Genomic DNA, 21,808 nt, shown 5'->3' on the forward strand with positions numbered 1-21,808 from the left:
ACGCATAATTCCACAATTTTCTTAATAACTTCCCTCTCGTGTGGTGAGAAGTAACTGACGTGCAATAAAAATGAAAGCTTTCCAAGAAGTTTCGAATAAAGCAGTGTTAATAAATAGTTTAGTTTGAAATAACAATACATTGAATAGAATGAGAAGTCTAAACAGACTTCTCATTCTGCTAGGCTGTATAAACATACAGCTTAGCTCCAGTCTTTCATACATTCGCATTCATAATCTTTCTACTACACATATTTTATATTTTATTCTTACAATTAATAATGAGATATATTACAATAAGCTGAGATAAACTTCCAAATAGTCACCAATATATGACGCTGACGTGACTTACGTGTGTTGAAGCATGCTTAACTCCCACGTAAAGAGTTCACATTACTGTATTATTTTCAGTAAAAGCAAGCAAACATATTTACACATCCTACAAATATACGCGTCCGTGTAATGGCGGAAAAGTATAAGTGCTGATTTACACAGGGTCAGTAGACAAGTCAGTCGCGACTGACTTTAACTCTTTACATAGACTTCAAGCATCTGTACTGACTTCAAATCTGTTTACACAGGGTTTTTTTTCGGGTCAGCACTGATTTGCCTCGAATTTGTAGTCAGTTACTGACCCTGTGTAAATCAGCACTTACAGTGAAACGATAGTGTATTGTTTTGCATACAAAGTAAAGCTACACAACTGATATAGTAATTGAGAAAGTTCGCGACATCAAAGCGCGGGCTAACAGACCTATATTACCGACCTCTAGGTATTTTCATAATAGCGAATCCTCACAAAGGACGGCTGCCTCTGAAATATTTTAATTTCATTCCAATTTGTTGGTTAGCCAAGTTTCATAATGTCGGAAATATCAAATGCACGTTCGCTTGTTCATTTTTACTGTTCTCATTTGGGTGCTGTTTAGCAGTTTTGAAAATGATAATTACTATTTAGAATAATGTTAGTTATCTAAGGTATTAGGTACCAGCTTACTCGTATACTTAGATATTGTATACTATATTATGTATGGGAAAAAGCGACTACTTAAATGGAATATTAAAAATTGTACCTTATCTATACATATAATAAATCTGTAGAAGGGTCAATTCTGTACATTGAAAATATTGAAAAAATAAATAGCAGGGGGTGTTACTGGATCGATACCAAACCCAAATATGTGATTAAAAAAATTTTTGTCTGTCTGTCTGTCTGTCTGTCTGTCTGTCTGTCTGTATGTGAAGGCATCACGTGAAAACTAGCGGTTCGATTTCGATGAAACTTGGTATAATTATACCTTATTATCCTGGGCGTAAAATAGGATACTTTTTATCCTGGAAAAATACGTAGAAAAAAATTAATCTTAATTTTTCAGTTTTATCCATAGACGTTGTTCTGTAGAACCGCGAACACACGTTGCGTATTATTATAGGCCTAGCCGTATTTGGGAATTGGGTCCAATAGATATTTATAAGATTTTATTGTCAGAGGTACCTACTCAAAATGGAGAAATAAACCATCCACGCGAAGACCGACATTCGCGCAGACGGAGTCGCGGGCGGAAGCTAGTTGAATAATAAATAGAGCTGTCTCTATCTTACTTACAAAGTCATTTAAAATCACTACATAGTATAAAACAAAGTCGCTTTCTCTGTCCCAATGTCCCTTTGTATGCTTAAATCTTTAAAAATACGCAACGGATTTTAATGCGGATTTTTTTAATAGATAGATTGATTCAAGAGAAAGGTTTTAGTATATAATTTATTAGGTTTTAGAAAAAGCGGGTGAAGCCGCGGGCGGTTAGCTAGTAAATTATAACATTCAAAGGTCAACCATAAAATATTCCTTCACAAAAATTTAAGCACTAGAATTATTTTTTCATCTCTATCAAAACATAAATTTTCTTTATTTTTGTGACCATTATGAATAGGTACATTAGAAGTCATAAGCATGAAAATGAGAATTTGGAATGGAGACCGTCATCAGAAGGTCTAATTGAGGTTCCCTTTGAGCGCTCCATCCGCGGAACAGACCACGTGTGAAATTGTTGTTGATGAGATAATGCGCCTCAATCGCTCTACTCCATAAACGTCTTATTCTTGATGTGAGTTTAATTGCTTTGCTTTAATTAAGTACGTTACTAGTCGCCTTTTTAGAAACACTCAACTGGTTTCTTAAGAAAATGATACATTACACTCAGTGTTAACATGAATGATACAAAATTATAATTATAACCTACGTAGGTAACTCTAACTCTACTACGTAGGAAATTGATATTATAATTACGTAGAGTGTTTAATTAAACTATTGCTTTGTCCCCAGTACCATGCAGCAGCCAGCTGATCTTCCTCATGGAGCCGCCGCCGCGCCTGGCGTTCTCCAACAGCTCTGGTGCGAAGGTGTCCTGCGCGGCGCACGGCAGCCCGCCGCCTACCATCACCTGGCTCACGGAAGATGGAGTACCAGTGTCTGATATACCTGGCTTGAGGTATGGACTTTTGTAATGATACTGTTATTAAATTAAACTTGTTCAAAATACAACATACAAAATAGAATAGAATACATTTTAATTTATGTTGTGTGGGAAAACTTGTAAGTAAGTAAATAAGGCCCAATCATGTCATTGAGTAATTCGTATCATTGTTTTTATCGTAGTTCTTGGAGTCTGAGAATGATCAATCCTTTCATAATAATCCTTGTGAAATGTTTACAAATCTTTTTAATTTAATTCATAATGAGTTTGAAAAAATCTTTAAAGTTAAATCTTTAAGTATTACCAAGGATTTACCATTTAGCCAATGGGCAACACCTAGTATACACAGATGCAGGAACGTTTTATATGAGTTATATGGCATGAAGCAATATAACAAAGACATGTCATTTCTTAGTTATGTTAGAAATTATTCAAAAACTTTTAAAAAAGTTTGTTTCACTGCCAAGTGCTTGTATGTCAGAGATAAAATACGCAACTCTGATAACAAAGTTAAAACGGTTTGGTCAATTATTAATGGTGAAATGGGCAAAAGTCAATCAAATAGTACCATAAAACTTGTTAATGCTGGTAGGGTCATTGACAAAAGTGCTGATGTTGCGCTTGCTTTTGAAGATTTTTTTAGTAGTGTCCCTGCTAGTATTACCGAAAAATTAAATTCGTCATCAGCACTTGCGGAGTCCTACTTGAGGGACCATGTTGCTGAGTGTAATGTATTATTTGAATTGCGACATGTGACTGCAGAGGAAATTGTTAAAACTTTTAAAACATTAAACTTAAAAAAAACTTGTGATCTCTGGGGAATGTCTGTAAATTTAGTAAATAATATTATAGAATACATTGCCAACCACTTAGCGTTTATATTTAATCAATGTTGTGACTTTGGTATATTCCCTGATTTATTAAAGTTAAGTAAAGTAATTCCTTTATTTAAAAGTGGTGACCAAGAAGACTGTAATAACTATAGGCCAATTTCCATTTTACCAACTTTGAGCAAAGTCTTCGAGAAATTAATTTTAAACCAATTATGTAGTCATTTTGTATCAAATGGTTTACTGCACGCCAAACAGTTTGGTTTCACAAAGGGGCGCTCTACTACTGATGCTGGAATAGCTCTTTTGTCACATATATATAAAGCATGGGAAAATTCAAAGAATGCTTTAGGGATATTCTGTGACCTTTCTAAGGCTTTTGACTGTGTAGAACATACCACTCTATTACGGAAACTAAATTTTTATGGTATTAAAGGTTTATCTCAGGACCTCATAGCTTCATATCTTCAGAACAGGGTACAAACCGTTGTTGTTAATGGAGAGAAATCTCGCGGTGCGCCGATTAACATAGGTGTTCCGCAGGGATCTATCTTAGGACCGTTTTTGTTCTTAGTATATATTAATGACCTACCTTATTATTTGCAGGATATGTGTGAAATAGTACTGTTTGCAGATGATACCTCATTAATATTTAATGTGGATAGACATGACTCAAACGTTGACGAAGTAAACTCTGCTCTTTTACGCATATCCAATTGGTTCACTGCTAATAATTTATTATTAAATGCAAAAAAAACAAATTGTGTAGAATTTATCCTTCCAAATGTAAAAAAGGTGAAAAGGGATATTATTTTAAACGGGGAGGTATTATACCCTGTGGATTCTACTGTTTTTCTTGGATTGACACTAGATGAGAAGTTACAATGGGGGGCCCATGTTGCCGCCACCGCTGCTAAGCTTAGTTCAGCTGCATATGCAGTTCGAAGAATAAGGCATCTCACCGATGTAGACACGGCTAGATTGGTTTATTTTAGCTACTTTCATAGCATTATGTCCTATGGAATTCTGCTATGGGGCAGGGCTGCAGATATTGAAACTATATTTATATTACAGAAAAGAGCCATACGCTCTATATATAATTTACGTGCTAGGGACTCACTAAGAGATCTCTTTAAGAATACTGGTATCCTCACTGTACCATCACAGTATATATTTAATAATATTTTATATGTACACAAAAACGCAGACTTACACACAAGAGTAGGAGATAGACACTGTTATGGCACAAGGAACAGAAATAAAATTGAAATGCCATTTTACCGGTTAGCTAAAGTTAAAAATTCATTTATGGGTCAAGGTATACTTTTTTACAACAAAATTCCTCATAGTATTAAAGAGTTTAGTAGTGCTAAATTTAAGAATTATGTAAAAAACGTCTTAGTTCAGAGAGCCTATTACAGCATTAAGGAATATATGGAAGATAAAAAACCATGGAGGGTTGTCGCGTGAGAACCGCAGGACAGTTCTTTGGCATATTATGATGTACGGTTACTTACATATTTTGTAAAATTAAATTGTAATACTGAAATGATTTAAAAGAGCAACTATGGAGTTTCTTGCCGATTCTTCTCCATAGATACTGCTTTCCGAATCGGTGGTAAATGATAAAAATATGTATTGACGTTTCAAAAGTGCTTCTCGAAGAAGTCTAATTGAATAAATAAATGTTTGAGTTTTGAGTTTGAGTAATGCGGAAAAGGAACAGAGATCGTATACATTTACATGTTTATGGTTGCTCTATTATATTATTTGCTGTTTAGATCTGCACAATATAAAACGACTACATTGGATAATATAACAAAACAATGTTTAAATTAGAATCAAAATCTCTCCATACAAATATTTGTATATTTTTTCCCCATCTGCCATTGTAGTTTCTACCTTCTTCTAAACCGAACTTTATCAGATACATCTAACATAAATAAATTTTATAAAATAATGAAAATCTTTCACACCGTCTCACGCGATATGTCACGGCGTGTCGTCGGAGTATTAATGACGGATCTGTTGATCTCGCGCCGTAGACCCTAATCCTGACACAAGATAAATGCGTGTCACGCTCGACCGACTCGTGTTCGATCCGAATGAACGTAACAACTGTTTTGGGAGATTATTTTTACCATTTTTTCGGACGAAGCGCGATCATTCATCTCGACATGTAGAACGTATTGTTGGTATGACTCGTTTTTAGCGTTACGCGTGAGTAAGAACATACATTTGGCATTTTCTTACCGCTTTCATTCGAATGCTTGAGGTGGAAAGGCTCGTTATAAAAATTCTGTATTCATGAAATATTTAATTCTGTAATCCTCCGAGATAGGTATTATTGTTTAACAAGTGATAACTGCGTTAAAAACAACCGACTTCAAACTTGCACTTGCAACATTTACAAATACAGACAAAAGTGCTCATAAAATAAAAACTACTGGACCTCATCATCATCAGCCCATATACGTTCCCACTGCTGGGACACGGGCCTCCTATGAGGGTACTGGACCTATCCGAATAAAATTTTTATGGGACCAATTCGACACTATCCCGCGTCGAACAAAAAAAGAGTCACGTAAATCGGTTCAGAAACCTCGGAGTAATCGGTGTACATACATAAAAAAATAAAAAAAATAAAAACATACCGGCCGAATTGATAACCTCCTCCTTTTTTTGAAGTCGGTTAAAAATAGAGGTAAGTATACAGATTGAATTAATAGGCATCAAAAGTCATTTTTAAAACGAAATAAAGAAATGTAACCTCCTCACAAACAAATAAATGAGAAACAAATTACAAAGTTATTAAATGAAAGTAAAATAGAACAATAATTTAAATAAATACCTTTGATCCAACAATAGAATACCATTTTGTTAAAAGCAAAATTTAAACTTTCGAGTATAATAAAAGTTTGTAAGCAATTAAAACAAAAATTAAGTTGATTAGGGTTACCATTAGCATTTAAATCAAAGCCGTTAATCCTCCTTGTCTCCAGGGTGCGGACTCACAGCCCGCTCCTGATGTATTGATGCTCTGAAATATAAAGTGGTTGAGGGACTGAGTTATATATTAACGTTTAGATATTAAAGACTTTTTAACGATGCTTAGAAGGTTTTTAATATATTATTTATCCTAACGTTTACAAGTATTTAACGTTACAAGAATTTTGTAGCGATGCGTAGTCACTGATATATACACAAATGTAAAAAAATGACTAAATGTAATATAATAATGTCATTTTAAAAGTGTTTGTCAGTAATAAGAGCTTGATATAAATTAAAACGTAGTGTCTAATTTTATTATAATAATTATCGGAACCACTCCAATAGGCGCCCGCTAATAAAATCGATGAGTTAATTAATCTAATGTTTCTGTTCGCTTTTATACATTCTATCAACAAACGTGTATTTATTCTTCTTTTAAATTCACGTAAACACGGAACGCATATGCAGCAAAATCAGCTAATCTTTCGGGAATATTCCGCATCAGCTCATAGCTCAGGCGGAGGAGCCCATAGCTCATAGTGACGTCACGACAGACGCAGTTTGTCTTCGTTACAGTAATAACGCGAGACCGCCGCTAATGGACAGGCGGCTTTACGCCACGATGGACACGCTCTAAGCCGTTTTGGACATGTCAGAAATAGGCCATTAGAAGGAAAAACACTTTTTGTATGACTATTTTTTATCTGGCTGATGGTTAGAAGCGTCTGGCGATCGGTAAACGATCTGATGGCGAAGCAATCTAAATTGCGACGTGACAGTCTATCAATAGGTGCAATATCATCTCAATATTTAAAGTATTAAAAAACTGTTACAAGAAATACAGTATATATGTGTTAAGTTAAAATAAGATCCTTAGTGTCCACGTAATTCGATTATAAATAAATGTTGAAACACGTAGACCACACTAAAAATTCATAATGATGCAAGAGTACGAGTATCTACCTGTAACAATTACCACCGTCTAGCCAAACAGAAAACTCACAAAAACAAAAATACGACACTTTTAAATTATAAAAGAGATCTACAAATTAGGTATTGCATCCATCGAAACAATTTCTATATTTGAACATAGATTTTATTTTCACTGCAAACAGCATCAAACGAAATCCTCTTACTCCATTCTCATTTAAACAGATCTCCATACATAACAACCCGAACGTTGTCACTGAACTATTTTTCAGTTTCACGGTGAGGGAAAATTGTAACATGATAGTATGCTATTATTTACAGTTAGGTCGGAAATATGAAGATACATTCTGAGGATCGTGAGCTCGTTCCTCTTCGCTAAGCCATAATGTCTCCGAGATTATACATGATGTATGTGTGGATTTCGGGAAAACTACAGGTTTATGATTATGAGGTGTCTAGTTAAGAGACTAATGATGCGATTGTGAATCTGTAAAGGCTGTGATGATAGTACATGGACTCGATGAGTGCGCATTACATACTGAAGAGTAGAAGAGGATGGTGAAGTTTTACAAGGCAATAGTATATGATGTATATACCTGTGTACATTGTACATACGTTTTTATTGGAAATAATTTTTCCGGATCACAAATTACAAGGTTATACCCGATTGCCTCCACTTATTCTACAAGTAGATATCTATTGTCTTGTACACATAAATTAGGAGGATATTCAGCAGTATATAGCTATATTTTATTTCTAAGCATGTTATAGGTACCTAAGTATTAATAACTAGTGATTGATAATTAATGATTTCTACCTAAGTTTTAAAAGAATATAGCGAACAATAAATAGTTAACTGTATTCTTTATTAAACAACTACATAAATCATTGTTATTATCAATACTGATATGGCAGTTCCTCCATTTTGGGGTAAGATAATTATTATTTAATATGTTAAATATTATAATATTAAATTAATATATTATAATTATTATAGTGAATATTCAGTTCAATTCGATCGTGTTATAATCATTTCATGTCGCTCAACAGACAGCGTTTCTCTACCGAGGTGTAAAGAGATAAGCTAAAGATCTATTCATGTCATAAATAATAATCTTAAATCTTAATCTATACGTTACTTCCGATTACTTATGCATATTTGGTGAAATAGGTCACTATTAAACAGTTTAATATTGAAAAGTTAATTTCTATGCATATCCTTTATCGGTACTGGATAGGTACTAAGACAACAGAACAACTGGAGTTCGATTCTCGTGCATTCCAGGAGAGCATCTGAACAATATAGCAGAAACAATAAGTCACGAAGGTCCGATGAGTAAACGTTATAAGTTAACCTTATTAAAGCATAGCAGCTCCTATTAGTTTGTATTGTAGAGTTGATAAATTTATAGCACAAAAATATAAAGCGTGAATATCGGAAATTAGTTACAAAGTTCATTATTATTAAATTCCAAGCGAAACTTACAAAATATTAGCGGTCGTTGCTTCAGAATCGAGTTAAAGTTCTAGTTCATTATATTTTATCCGTGTGTAGAGTATCACAAAACTATGAGGACAAAGTGAACGGGGCGAGGTAAGGTCGCGGATAGTTAGCAAACGCAATAAAAGGGGCGACGTGTCCGGGGCGATAACGAGCGCGCGCCGGAGCGTGGACGACACGACCCCGTGATCAGACATGCGAGGCTCTACGACTATTTGGTGAACATACCTTTGATAGTGCTGTTTGTATATTGAGAATTTATTTAACTGGAAACCAAAATAGACGAGAGATGAAAATCTGGGAGAATATTTTAAAATGTGGTACTTATACAGATTTTAAATTTATAAAAAACAATCTTGGATATAGCGGTTACGTAAAATCAAAATTATTAGGATATTTCATATAAAGAGTCAACGTGGCTTCTATATAAAAAATATTATATCTTCTATATCTGTAAAATAACAATTTACTCCACTACAAACTTACGCATATATAAGCCTTGTAACTATTTATAACCAGGGGCCTTAGACAAACGTACGTAACGCCATGGAATAGAAACTGCTAACGCTAATTATTGACATAAGCTCATGACATTTTGGTAATGGTTCGATCACACTACCAACGACGCAGACGACCACGACCAAAGTTCCAATCTTGCCGAAATTTGTTCAAAATCAATATTAAAATCTCCCGTCATTCTGGTACTCAGGAATAAAAAAATTCGAGGTCAATTAATAAAAAGAAATAGGGTTTTTTGCGATTTTCGCCGAGACGGTAAGTTTATCATACAATCACCTGAACCTTGTATATAATCTAATTATCTATAAAAAAGGTTAAATACATATTTTTCTAGGAGCCACCGTTTCTATGAAAAACCTGTTTGTTTATCCATTGATCTCAAAATTTTTTTTTCCAAACACCAATACGACAGGAAATTCTTAAATTTCATTTTTAATTTTGTTTTGCACAATTTTATTTAATTGCGACTGGATGAAAATTTTGTTCGTGGTCGTCGTTGTCGTTGGTAGGGTGACCGAATCCTTATGCAAAACATCATACGCTTATGTCAATTTCTATCGATAGCGTATTCTATTCCTTGGCGTTTTGCCGTTTGGCTAAGGCCCCAGCTCGGTTCGGTTCAAAGCGCCGCGTCATCGCAACTTGCTCCATTAACACCTCGAACCCTATTATAATTTGGGGGTCAATTTCACCGCCCACGACCTAACTTTACACTTCACACTAATGATATTGGAAATTAATTTAGTATAGTTTAAAGCAGACATTGATTTTCATGGAATTTACTGTCAAAATTCGCAGACACTTTTAATTAATATTCTTAACTAGAGGTCCGCCCCGGCTTCGCCCGTGGTACATATTTCGCAATAAAAGGTAGCCTATGTCCTTTCTCGGGTATCAAAATATCTCCACACCAAATTTCATGCAAATTTGTTCAGTAGTTTAGGCGTGATTGAGTAACAGACAGACAGAGTTACTTTCGCATTTATAATATTAGTATGGATTAATAATTCTGGAGATCAGTCGGAACCATCAAGCATACTAAACATACTCTTGAAACCTGTCCCATAAAATTTTTATCCTCTAACTAATCCAATTTAATTAAAGTACTTTCAGACCTAGCTACATAGCATACAAATTCCACCTTTCTAACAAAATTTGGAGGAGATAGTAATATTAGAAAAGTTGTGAACCGCAGAAGCCGGCTGCGAACTCGCATCAAGCCAGCGTAGTTGAGCGAATTGTCCTAAGCAGGTAGTTTGTGTGATGAGTTACGCTAAACTTTGCTACTAAACATTTCATTATTATTTCGCGAATGTTCTGCGGCTTTTTAACAAATTGCTTTTATTTCTTAGGACTGTCTTCTATTTTTTCAACCGCCGGTGCAGCCTGAAAATCAGTGCTGTTTTTGTGCAGCATTTTGCTGAGGCTGTATCCGTTTGCTAATCATTATGATAAATTTTGTTATGTTGTTGGCTGTGTTTTTTGCAATAAATTTATTTTCTTTCTTCTTTCTTTCTTTCTTTTTTACACGTGAAGCGTACGCGCTCGTAGAAGCAGTGGAGAGTGTTAGTGTGGTGAAGGTTTGAAAATGTTTGTGGTGAAATGAGATTTTATTATACGATGGGTTGATTGTATTTTCATAAATATATAGGTTTAGAGAAATTCGAAACGAATTTTGAAATAATTAAAAATGGTGGTGGTTATCAAGAAAAAGAAAACATTTTTCTAAACATCTTCATTTTTTATCAATAAATTTCGTTTCGTTCTGCTGGGATCTCATTTGAGAGCAGCACATGAATCGTACCTACAGAATAACGTTAATATATTTTCGTAAAATAAATCTAAATATTTTATAATTTCTTATTATAAATAATAGTCCTGGGTATTTGGAGAATATAAATAAACAAATAAAGGTAAATTTCTTATTTTAACTGAATTTTGAATGTTTAAAAAAGTGAAAATACTGTCAGTTGAAAACTTCACATGCGCTTGCTTTGTAAAAAAAAATATGGTGTGCGTTATAGATAGAACAAAATTTGAAAAACAATAAGGATTATTTTTTGTGAGTAAATAATTCTTGAACGGGGTGATATCTATGAGACATCATTCCGCTATAAAAGGCCAATGAGCAAAGGCTATCAAATTAGTTTACTATAACAAAATAATATGTCCTCCTTTCCTTTGTTATTCCTCGCTTGAGATAAAGTTTGCTATTTAATTAATATTTATAGCGCTATTTTAATCAAGCAAAAGCATTCCAATACCGGGAAATATCTTAGCTGTGATATTTTAAACTAACAACATTTCAAAATTCCTTGCCTTTATTCTTCGTTTAAAACTTATAATAACTATTATAATATTTAATTTTATATTAAAGTTTTTAACTCAAAACAACTACGTTACGTAAAATTACTGTTTACGTGTTCAATTTGAAAGCCAAAATCTCTAAAGATCGGGAGCTATGTAAGTGAAAGAAGGAACATAATATTATTATAAATAAATAAATAAAACACATTTTTTGTCAACACCACATTACATGGCAGAGATAAGATAAACAAAAAAAGATACATTATAAGATTTTAACATAATATTATAAGTTTGAGCGAGATTAATAATAATGTACTTAAGTGAGTGCAATGCTTGTTACGTAGCAAAACCATACAATGTGCATAATGTTTTACACTATGAAAGTGGCAATGAATTGTGTTCTGGAAGTTCGCTCACTAGTTTTATGACGTCATAGCCGTCTCCTGGGACATGGTACAGTTATTGAGTAAACAGGTTTAACGAATCGTGGGCTATCTCTATCTTCAGCATGGCTATAAAAATAAAATATTATGAAGCTTACACGAAAGAGCAATTTCTTATTTTTTTTTTAAATATTACAGTCATAATTTTTGCACGTAATTTTTATAATAACTTTTTATTTTAACTATTAATGCAATCCTAATCCTAGACTATGAGGTGAATAGCCGCAGATAATAAAAAGCCATCAATAAAACAACAGCAAAACCGCTCACAAAGATTTTCAAACAAACTCTTTGGACGTAACTCGATTGGCACACTCCATAAACGGTCGCCAGCGGCTAAAAAATTCAGTTATGTTTAAGAGGTGCGTAAAGGACAGTTTAAAATATTTCCATCGTCCCCGAGGTCTTGAGAAAATTGCGAGACCGGGACAAAGGTTCTGTTATATCTTTTTACGACCACAACTCGATTTCGGTGAATTGCCGCTCGTAACAACAGGTGCGTTCTTAGAAGTTTTTTTAGATAATTGAATTTCGCTCCCAGCTAAGGTATGTGTGACTCGAACTTTTGTAACTTCTTTTATTTGGGAATTGGGAAACTTATAATTGCATTTATCGTGTGGAAAGTTTCTTTTATAGTTGATGATCTCGCTTCAAATTATTATTATTTAGGTCTTTGACCTTTTGAGAAACGTGGTAATACTGTAAGATTTATATTTATTTGTATCGGTTATTTTCTCGCTTTATTATATTAACGTTGTAAATTCTTTCGCAATTTGGACAACTATCATACAAATACAACAGAAATACTTTGTGTGAGTGTCCCTGCCGAAAGGGCTCGTATTAGTTGGAACAATAGTTAGCTGGATGTTTATAGACGGGAAGAGATGTTAATGTGTATAACCATTTGCATGATTATGCGAACATGTTTGCCGGCGAGGCAAACAGAGCCTGTGTAGGCCGTAAAATAAACATACTTAAACAATAGCTATATGACCCTATTGAGTTTACTATGTTTGGGACAAGGGGACAAGAGTGAGCGGTTGGATTTGATTAGGAAGTGTTGTACTTCATCACCAATAATTTATACCTACTTTTATATAGAGAAAAGAATATTATGTACATTTAAAAATTAATGAATAGTTGTTATGTTAAAAAATAATACCAGATTGTGTAAATAAATGCTAAATAAATAAGAGATCGAAATTGCTGCGAGTTTCTTGCATTTGTATAATTTTTTGAGCATTAATTGTATAAGTTTTGTAGGTATTTCTTTGTGGTTTTAATTCATTAAACGACCCCAATCGCAACACTTGATAGAGCTATATAATTTAAACATAATTATGGATTTAACTGTATTTACAGGAGTAATTCTAGTATCGCTTCGACCACAAAGGTGCCAATTATTAACAGCACAACTATCGCTGCGCTTGTTGTCTTGTCCCGCAGCCATATTTGCCTGGTCCAAACTGCAGGCTAGTTTGAATTTCAACGAACCCTCGTTGACCCGGTTGCTATAGTTTGCGAATTGATATCGTCCGCTTGATGGATTTAGTTTTTGTTTCGCAACCGACACCCCGGGGAGCGGGAATGTAGTATAATATCTGGGCGTTGTTACTAATATTCTGTGTTTGCACGTCGCTTGTTATTTGCTTGTTTGTTAAATTATTTAGCGGTTGAATTCGTTGGAATCTCGTGAGACTGTGAAGTGTGGTTGCGCCACCTATTCAAAATATCGGTTATATTGGTAACAACTTTTGTATTGCTATTGTCATTTTATCACAAGCTTTTCCGTCAGCTTAGTGACAACCATTGACGGTGTTACAAACCGTTTCAGTGATATCAAAAAACAATAATATTAAGACTCTTACATTAGTAAAATGAATCTGAACATTTTAGTAATTCCTAAACAAAAGACGTTAAAACAATTAGCAATAATAATTGCAATACACTCCAAACTGCATCAGTAATATTCAATTGGAGTTGTAACAAAACGTCGCGTCATAAAGGTGGAGCGGATACAATTACGGAGTGTTCATTATCATACGAGTACAGTGTTTGAGCCATCGCTGTTAAGGGTACGATATTCTTTACACGTTTCATTTTCACGCGTTTTTGTTGACTCTCCCGTTATTCAGTTTTTTACCACATATTCAAAAGGTTATATAACATGTACGCTTTTTTAATTATGTTGCTGTGTATATAACTTCAAAAATATGTCAAATGATTGAGTTTTTTTTCTTTACTATAATATTGTAAAAGTAAACAACTGTGTGTCATTTACAAAATTTCGGCGACGCTGTATGATTTTACACGGACGAAGTCACTATTAAAAGTAAATACAGTTGAACATGCAACTTTCACATTTTTTCAAATAAGATAAAACAGTTATTAATAGCTTTATGAATCTGTCAAAACCCTACAAAATTTCAATTCATCACTTTGTGTGCATTTTCAGCGATGGTTTACACAATAGTTACAGTCATATGAAATTATTGGGAACACAAAAACCACTAGATTCATACAATGTTTGTAGTAAACAAGATATCGAAAGGTATTATTATCCTAAGTGCTAAAAATATGGGAAGGCTCTCCTTATTATTAAGTCAAGAAGACTTAAAGCTTGTTGATTAGAAAAAAAGACAGAAGAATTATACAGAGTAGGTGTGAAGAATCAATATAAAATGGGAAAATGAAATCATTTTCAAACTTAACTGACCTAAAAATTAAAATGCTACCGAAAGCCTAAACCTTCAAACTAAATCTAATAATACCTACTAGTTTTACTAAACTAATAAACACATACAAGTGGCACCCCCTTAACCAGCTTTATAAGAGACAGCGCAAGACGGGTTGCAATTAGCGCCCGCCATCGACTTGTATTTACCCGCGGCTTCATTAATATTAATAAACCTTTGCGTATGTCGAGATAAGTTTATTTGATGATAACTTCCTGTAATCTTGTATGGTAATTTTTTTTGTGTCTCCATTTCAGGATCTGTATCTAAATCTAATATATTACTTTAAGATTTTTATGTGAGTGAAAACTGAAAAGTATCAAATTTTCTAAATCTGTTATTCAGGGCACAAATAAATAAATTCAGCGTATGTTAAGGAAACAACAACCAAATACGAGGAATAGCGAAATACGATATTCCAAAGAATCCTCTGTTGTACTGAAATGAACAGAATGCTCTTAACTCAAATACAATATAAATGATATATGGGGGCAATCCTTTACACAGATGTTTACAGGTATGAAATAAATTAAATGCAAAGATTCACATCAATGTTTATTTACGAAGCTAGTGTTCTTTGAAAAAAATATTTAGTTCAGAGTTCAGGTCTAGTTAGTTGATAACTTTCTTCTCGGAAAACTATCTCACACTGTTAATTAAAGTATAACATTTGTCATTTAATATTTTTATTTTTGAGAACATTTGCGGAATAATAATCAATTCCTCATTAAAATCTTTCTTTTAAAATTACTTGCAATTATCACACACACTAATATTAACAAAGAAATTAGCGTCTTAAATTAGCGTGATCCGCAGGACATAATATTGTATATCTATCAATTTTTTTCGTAAACGTTTTTCATAAAATAAATTATAATTAAATACAAATAATATATGCATTATTGGAAAAAGAACATAAAACATTCATTACTTCATATTGTACTTCGGTATGGTTGGTATAATGATTTAATTTTCGAACGTAACGTTGTATGGGTTATCAAAGAAAATATGATTTTAATAAACAACAACAAATAATTTTATTAATCAACAATAATAATAATGAACATAAATAAATCTTAATAAAATCTATAAGTAGCTCAAACCGTGTTCTAAATTTAATTTTTTTAATTATTAAAGACGCAGCTATAAAAAAACATAATTGAAAAAAAAGAAAATTCGAAATTAGAATGTGATTTGGCGCTAACGTGACGATTTTGTTCTAGAAGAAACGTGATCTTGACTGTGATTTGTCGTGTGTTTTTATTTCAATTTAAAAATTATAAGTGTTACGTACTTTGAAAAAGTGCTAATAAAATAAAATATTACCATCGTTGAAAAATAATGTTGTTGTCAACGGCGTATCTTCAAATAGGTACGCAAAAAACTTCACTAAGATAAAGAAAGATATTAATAGCAGAAAAATATTAGAAAAGCCATGTCATTTTCAAAATCTAAAGCTAGTTCTTTATGATTTTTGACTTTAGAACAAGACTTTTGGTTTACTATGTTAAATTTATTTTAATATCCATATTTGTCGCTTGTATGAACTATAACGATAGTTAGAGTCGTAAATATTATAAATTGCTTAGAGTGAATACCTTCGTGACGAAATAACGACTTAAGTACTGTGTTAAGCTATTTTGCATATTATTTAAAAATAATTTATATCTACCTATTAGGTACATAGATACCGAAAAATCTCTTTTTACAGTGTCAAACGTGTATTGGCTAAAATTTCATCGAAATCCAGAAGAAATTGTTTTTTAAATGGTATATTACATTAATTAGGTACCTAATTTTACATTTAAATGCAATTCATTTTCACAAAAATAAGGTATTTTTCAAACGGTTATCTATCTAAAAGCAGACGCGATCAACGCGACCCACATTTTCGTTTAATTCATCATCTCTCTAATTTATTATTATCTATATCCAAGAGCCAGGACCTTTAATTCCATAGCTTTCACACTTACAAAATATCCATAATTAATCTTTCTGGAGACTTATACAAAATGGAAAACGAGCGACGTCCAGGATGGCTTTCATTAATTATAAAAAGCTTTAATAGCGGACATCAATCGAATGTCCGTATTTTGATATGATTTCAAAAATATCTCTCGAAAGCGCTCCGTTCTCGAAATGAATGAATTCCAGATTATTTTGCCAATATTACTTCAAAGGGAAATATTGAGTTTTTTTTATTACTTGTCCGAGTTGCCTTCATCTAGTTATTATGTCCTATTTACTTATTAAAGGATATTTATAGATGATTAATTATTGGAAAGTGCCTTTAAATCTATACATAAATAAAAATCTGTATAAGGGTCAATTCTGTACATTGAAAATATGGAAAAAATAAATAGCAAGGGATGTTACTGGATCGATACCAAACCCAAATATGTGATTAAAAAAAATTTTGTCTGTCTGTCTGTATGTGAAGACATCACGTGAAAACTACCGGTTCGATTTCGATGAAATTTGGTATAATTATACCTTATTATCCTGGGCGTAAAATAGGGTACTTTTTATCCTGGAAAAATACTTAGAAAAAAAATTAATCTTAATTTTTCAGTTTTATCCATAGACGTTGTTCTTTAGAACCGCGAACACACGTTGCGTATTATTATAGGCCTAGCCGTATTTGGGTCCAATAGATATTTATAAGATGTCATTGTCAGAGTTACTCAAAATGGATAAATAAACCATCCACGCGAAGACCGACATCCGCGCGGACGGAGTCGCGGGCGGAAGCTAGTTATCAATATAATTTGTCAAAATTGATGATAGTAATTGTTTAATAACTAAAATATTCTAACTTATAGCATTTTAGTAATAATGTTCTTATTTAAAATTCCAAATTAATTTTGACTTGTGTTTAGTGTAATTTTGCGATTTTAAATTTAATAATATTTTAGTTCACTATCTTTTACATTCTGAGCTCTATTCCCATAGCAATAAGCGTGTATCTGTTACAGGCAGGCGCTGTCGAACGGCACGCTGTGGCTGGCCCCGTTCTCAGCGGCGCAGTACCGCAGCGACGTGCACGCGGCCGTGTACCGCTGCCGCGCGGCCGCCAGCGTCGGGACCATACTGTCCCGGGATATGCGGGTGGATGCTGGTAATGTGTACATCCTTGCTAATATGAGGATTGATGTATGAAACTTTACAGTAATACTAGCACACCGCCCGCGGCTTCGCTTAGTTTTGCCCTTTGGTTTGTTCGCGGATGAAACCGCACCAAAGCTAGTTTTATATACGTAGAAGTCTATGTAAATTATGTTTGAACTTTGTTACTCTTTCATGTTAAAATAATCTAATCGTATCTGTGTCATAAGAGTCTATAGGTGTTATGAGAACTGAAGCTATATCTAAGCATATTGGTATGTGTCTTCGTATTAATATTATTAAGTGTGAGTGACTGTTTGTTTAATAAGATCCGCTGATATCAAAATTTAATTTTAGATAAGAAGGAACATGAGCCTCCCTTATGAAAATAAAAGTTATTAAGTGTTATATGGGTCGGAAATATATTTTAGGAACCCGTAGAGTTTTGTATGAGGTTAAGCCGGAAGCAAAAGCTAAAAGAGGTATAGATGTTAAAACTTAATTCGGATTCAATACGAATTCAATTTAGTAGTTAACTAAAAATTTGTGTAAATGAATAAAATATAAAGTCACATTGTAAATTAATAACCTGAATTGAGGTAAAAAAATATTTTCAGGAATCATGAAAGTGGTTTTAGTCATTGATATTATAAAAAGTTAACCCACCAAAAACATTTTCATGTAAAATGTTGCCAAGACGAGCCCATATGACTCGCACTGTCAAAAAGTTATCAGATCTCATGTAGAGCGAAGCTTCTAACACTACACGCCCTAACTCTACAAGGCCTAACTTCACAAACTCTACACCTTAGTCAAAATATGTGGCTTGGCCATTTCGCTACATTCACATCGGCGTAAGGTGAAAAATTAATTCACTGTGCATTACTTTTGTGTTATACAATAGTTCTTGTAGTAACGAACGGCCAAGCCACATATTTTGACTAAGGTGTAGAGTTTGTGAAGTTAGGCCTTGTAGAGTTAGGGCGTGTAGTGTTAGAAGCTTCGCTCTACATGAGATCTGATAACTTTTTGACAGTGCGAGTCATATGGGCTCGTCTTGGCAACATTTTACATGAAAATGTTTTTGGTGGGATTTCATTTCTTTTTGTAAGTTGTTTGTAACAAAATTTTATAAGTATGTCGATTAAAGTTTTAATTTTTTTTTAACAAGGAGTACCTATACATATATATATCTAGGGGAACCAAGTTTTAGATTATTAGATTAGACCTCTAGCGTCATCAAAATTTAATTTAAAATTACAGGTCTCATACAAACTCCCATCCCCTAGTTTAAGGGGTTGGGGGATGAAAGTTACAAGTTTTATAATTTTTTTGTTGTTTGTGTGCTAATACTAGCTTACATACAAAATTTCAGCTTTCTAGGACATTAGGAAATACCTTAAGAATTTTGATGATCATCAGTGAGTCAGTGACGAAATTAGCGTTTTTTAGATATAAATAAAATCTGAAGTATAAAAGCTAATGTAATTAAAACTTAATATGTTCAATAAGTCCGCTATTGACAATATATCCCGAAAAATTTGTTGATCTAGCATAATCCAAACCCAACTTATGAGGGTTCAAAAAAACGTCGAAGCGCTTCGAGAAAAGGTAGGTAGTGCCCGTGCTTGTTCGCTTGGCTCGTCTTGGCGGGGGCACTACCGTGCCCCCAAATAACAATGACGGAATTCGATAATAGTAAGTAGCCTGGTAGAGCTTTATTAATAAAACTGCTTGTAACATGAACTTCATCGATTTTAAAATTCGTCACCGGATATTTATAGTTATAGTGAAACAAAAAGGTCGTTGAATACATAATAATATTATTAGATAGAATGTTTAAAGTTGAAGAAAATAATTCGACAGAGTATGAGTATTTCGATCGTCGATTCCATTAGCGGACGTCACAAAGGCGATATCGAAGGCTCAATCAAAGGTTTACGACTGGAGCCTCTTCCATAAAGATTCCCATTTGCATTCGAACCAAACGATTCACGCCTGAGACCTCAGCGGTCAAGTGCCTCCATCCGCACGGGATTTACACACTTCACACAAGGGCAAAGGGGATATTTTCGTTCGTCAATGGTAAGTTATTCAAAGGGTTCGAAGGATGATGTGATCGGGCTTCAATACTTCATTTCTTGAAGGTTTTCATCCCACTTGACTTTGACGCAATGTCGAGATGATTCTTTTGAATGTGTTCCCGCAATTTTGTTATATTTGAGCTGTATTTCTGTGAAATACAGCTTACTCGAAAGTAATTTAAAAGCGTTAAAGCTTTGAGCTTCATGAAACACATACTTTACTTATCGTTCTTAACATTAACGAACAAATATCAATAAATAGTAACTTTCTTTCTGTCAAATATTTTAAGTGAATAATCTTATCTAAGTATATCACTTTCGACTAGACTTTGTTAGTTGAGATGAATGAACCTTGACGTTAATTAATTGTTTGCGAGATTAGACTTATCATTCAGCAACTAGATCTGAAAGGTGTTAAAGCTAGTCATCGTGACTGAAGCACTATATTGTCAGGGTTTTCCTCTCAAATGTAAAGTTTTTATTTACTAGAAATATTTATCACTATGCACACACAATGTTTCCAATGGTAAAAATACGAATTAATTTATATTACCTATAACTTTGTACATGTTAAAACACTTGAGTTGTCGGTCAACATATTTGTACCGCACAGTTTGAACGACAAACCCGGCCATTGTTCGGTAATCCGCACTTACGGAGATATCTCGATACTACCCTTTAGCAGACAATGGGCCCTCATGACAAACAAACCCTGAACCTGTCCCTTTGATTTGGTACTTTTCTTGGCTATAATTGCTCGTCTTTCTATGCTTCAATTTTTGTTCTTATGCTGGAGAGGATTCGGATTTATGGATACTGAATATATGTAAACAAATAAAGTAGTTGAAAATTATATAAACACATTGAGTACAAAATGTGTAAGCATCGTGTTTACACTTGGAAAACTGACGAGACAAAGTGAAAATAAAATGGACATAGAAGGTTCCGTATCCAAAATATGGCAATAAAGCAAAATTAATATATTTCAGCCTTGTTTGATTTCAATAAAAAAGTGACTCAATGTATATCAAATGTTTAGTAAAATCGAAATGATAAGAATAATGTTATGAACTACCCTTATTCACAAAAACATTCATGTACCCAAGAGCATGGAAGATAATAACACAATAATAATATGACAAATGTTTTTAGCGTCGAAATCGAGAAAAAATATACTTTAAATTAATGTCCAATAATGTATCAAAGTATGGTAACTTATTTGAACGTGGTTACGGCAAAAAATATTATACAATTTTTATCACAGGTTAAGAAAAAAATACGTACAAAATATTTCGATTCTGATTTTAATGATGTGACACGATATTTATCATTCCCTACCTTTTCTTGTAAATGGAAGCGGCGCTAAATGATTGATTGTTATAAAATCTCGCTGGCAATAATGAAGTCCTCGACATTATAGCAAGTTCAATAACAGATTTACCGGCGCGTCACAAAGGATGACAAGTGGACAGACTGCTGACGTCATTGAGTGCACATGAAATTTGCATGCTCGCTCTCAGTCGACTGATCTCTGAGTATGTGCAAAAATTTCTCTTTGTGATACGGATATAGCATTTTTCATGGAGGTATTCGATATTAACTTGAGAATATGTAACTTACATTGCTGCTGGTTTTGATAGAGTGGTTTCTGTGACCTAAGCCTCAAGATTATTTTATTTTCAAAGATAATTTTGATAAAATGTTGGTATTCCTAATACCTATGTCAAACACTAATCAGATGTATTCACCCCTTTTTTATTTGATTTAATTTTATAAAGTTCAAATCGGCTGTTCGCATTTTGATTTAAGGCTTACTCAATCACAAATATCATGATATTTTTGAGGTAAATTTAAAATGAAATATCGCAAAACATTGTAGAGACTGTCGCCTA

The 21,808-nt window shown here is 33.5% G+C and overlaps 1 protein-coding gene across 1 annotated transcript in view; it reads left to right on the forward strand.

Moving 5' to 3' along the window:
- The window catches only part of LOC123697301 (Down syndrome cell adhesion molecule-like protein Dscam2), a 131,168-nt gene that overhangs the window by 55,281 nt on the left and 54,079 nt on the right, over nucleotides 1-21,808 (forward strand). Inside the window, exons 3-4 of the mRNA XM_045643771.1 lie at nucleotides 2,321-2,486; nucleotides 17,703-17,845. Coding sequence (XP_045499727.1) covers nucleotides 2,321-2,486; nucleotides 17,703-17,845 — 309 coding nt within the window. The remainder of the gene's footprint in view (nucleotides 1-2,320; nucleotides 2,487-17,702; nucleotides 17,846-21,808) is intronic.

Source organism: Colias croceus, chromosome 1 (genome assembly GCF_905220415.1).
Source record: "Colias croceus chromosome 1, ilColCroc2.1".
Classification (NCBI taxonomy): domain Eukaryota; kingdom Metazoa; phylum Arthropoda; class Insecta; order Lepidoptera; family Pieridae; genus Colias; species Colias croceus.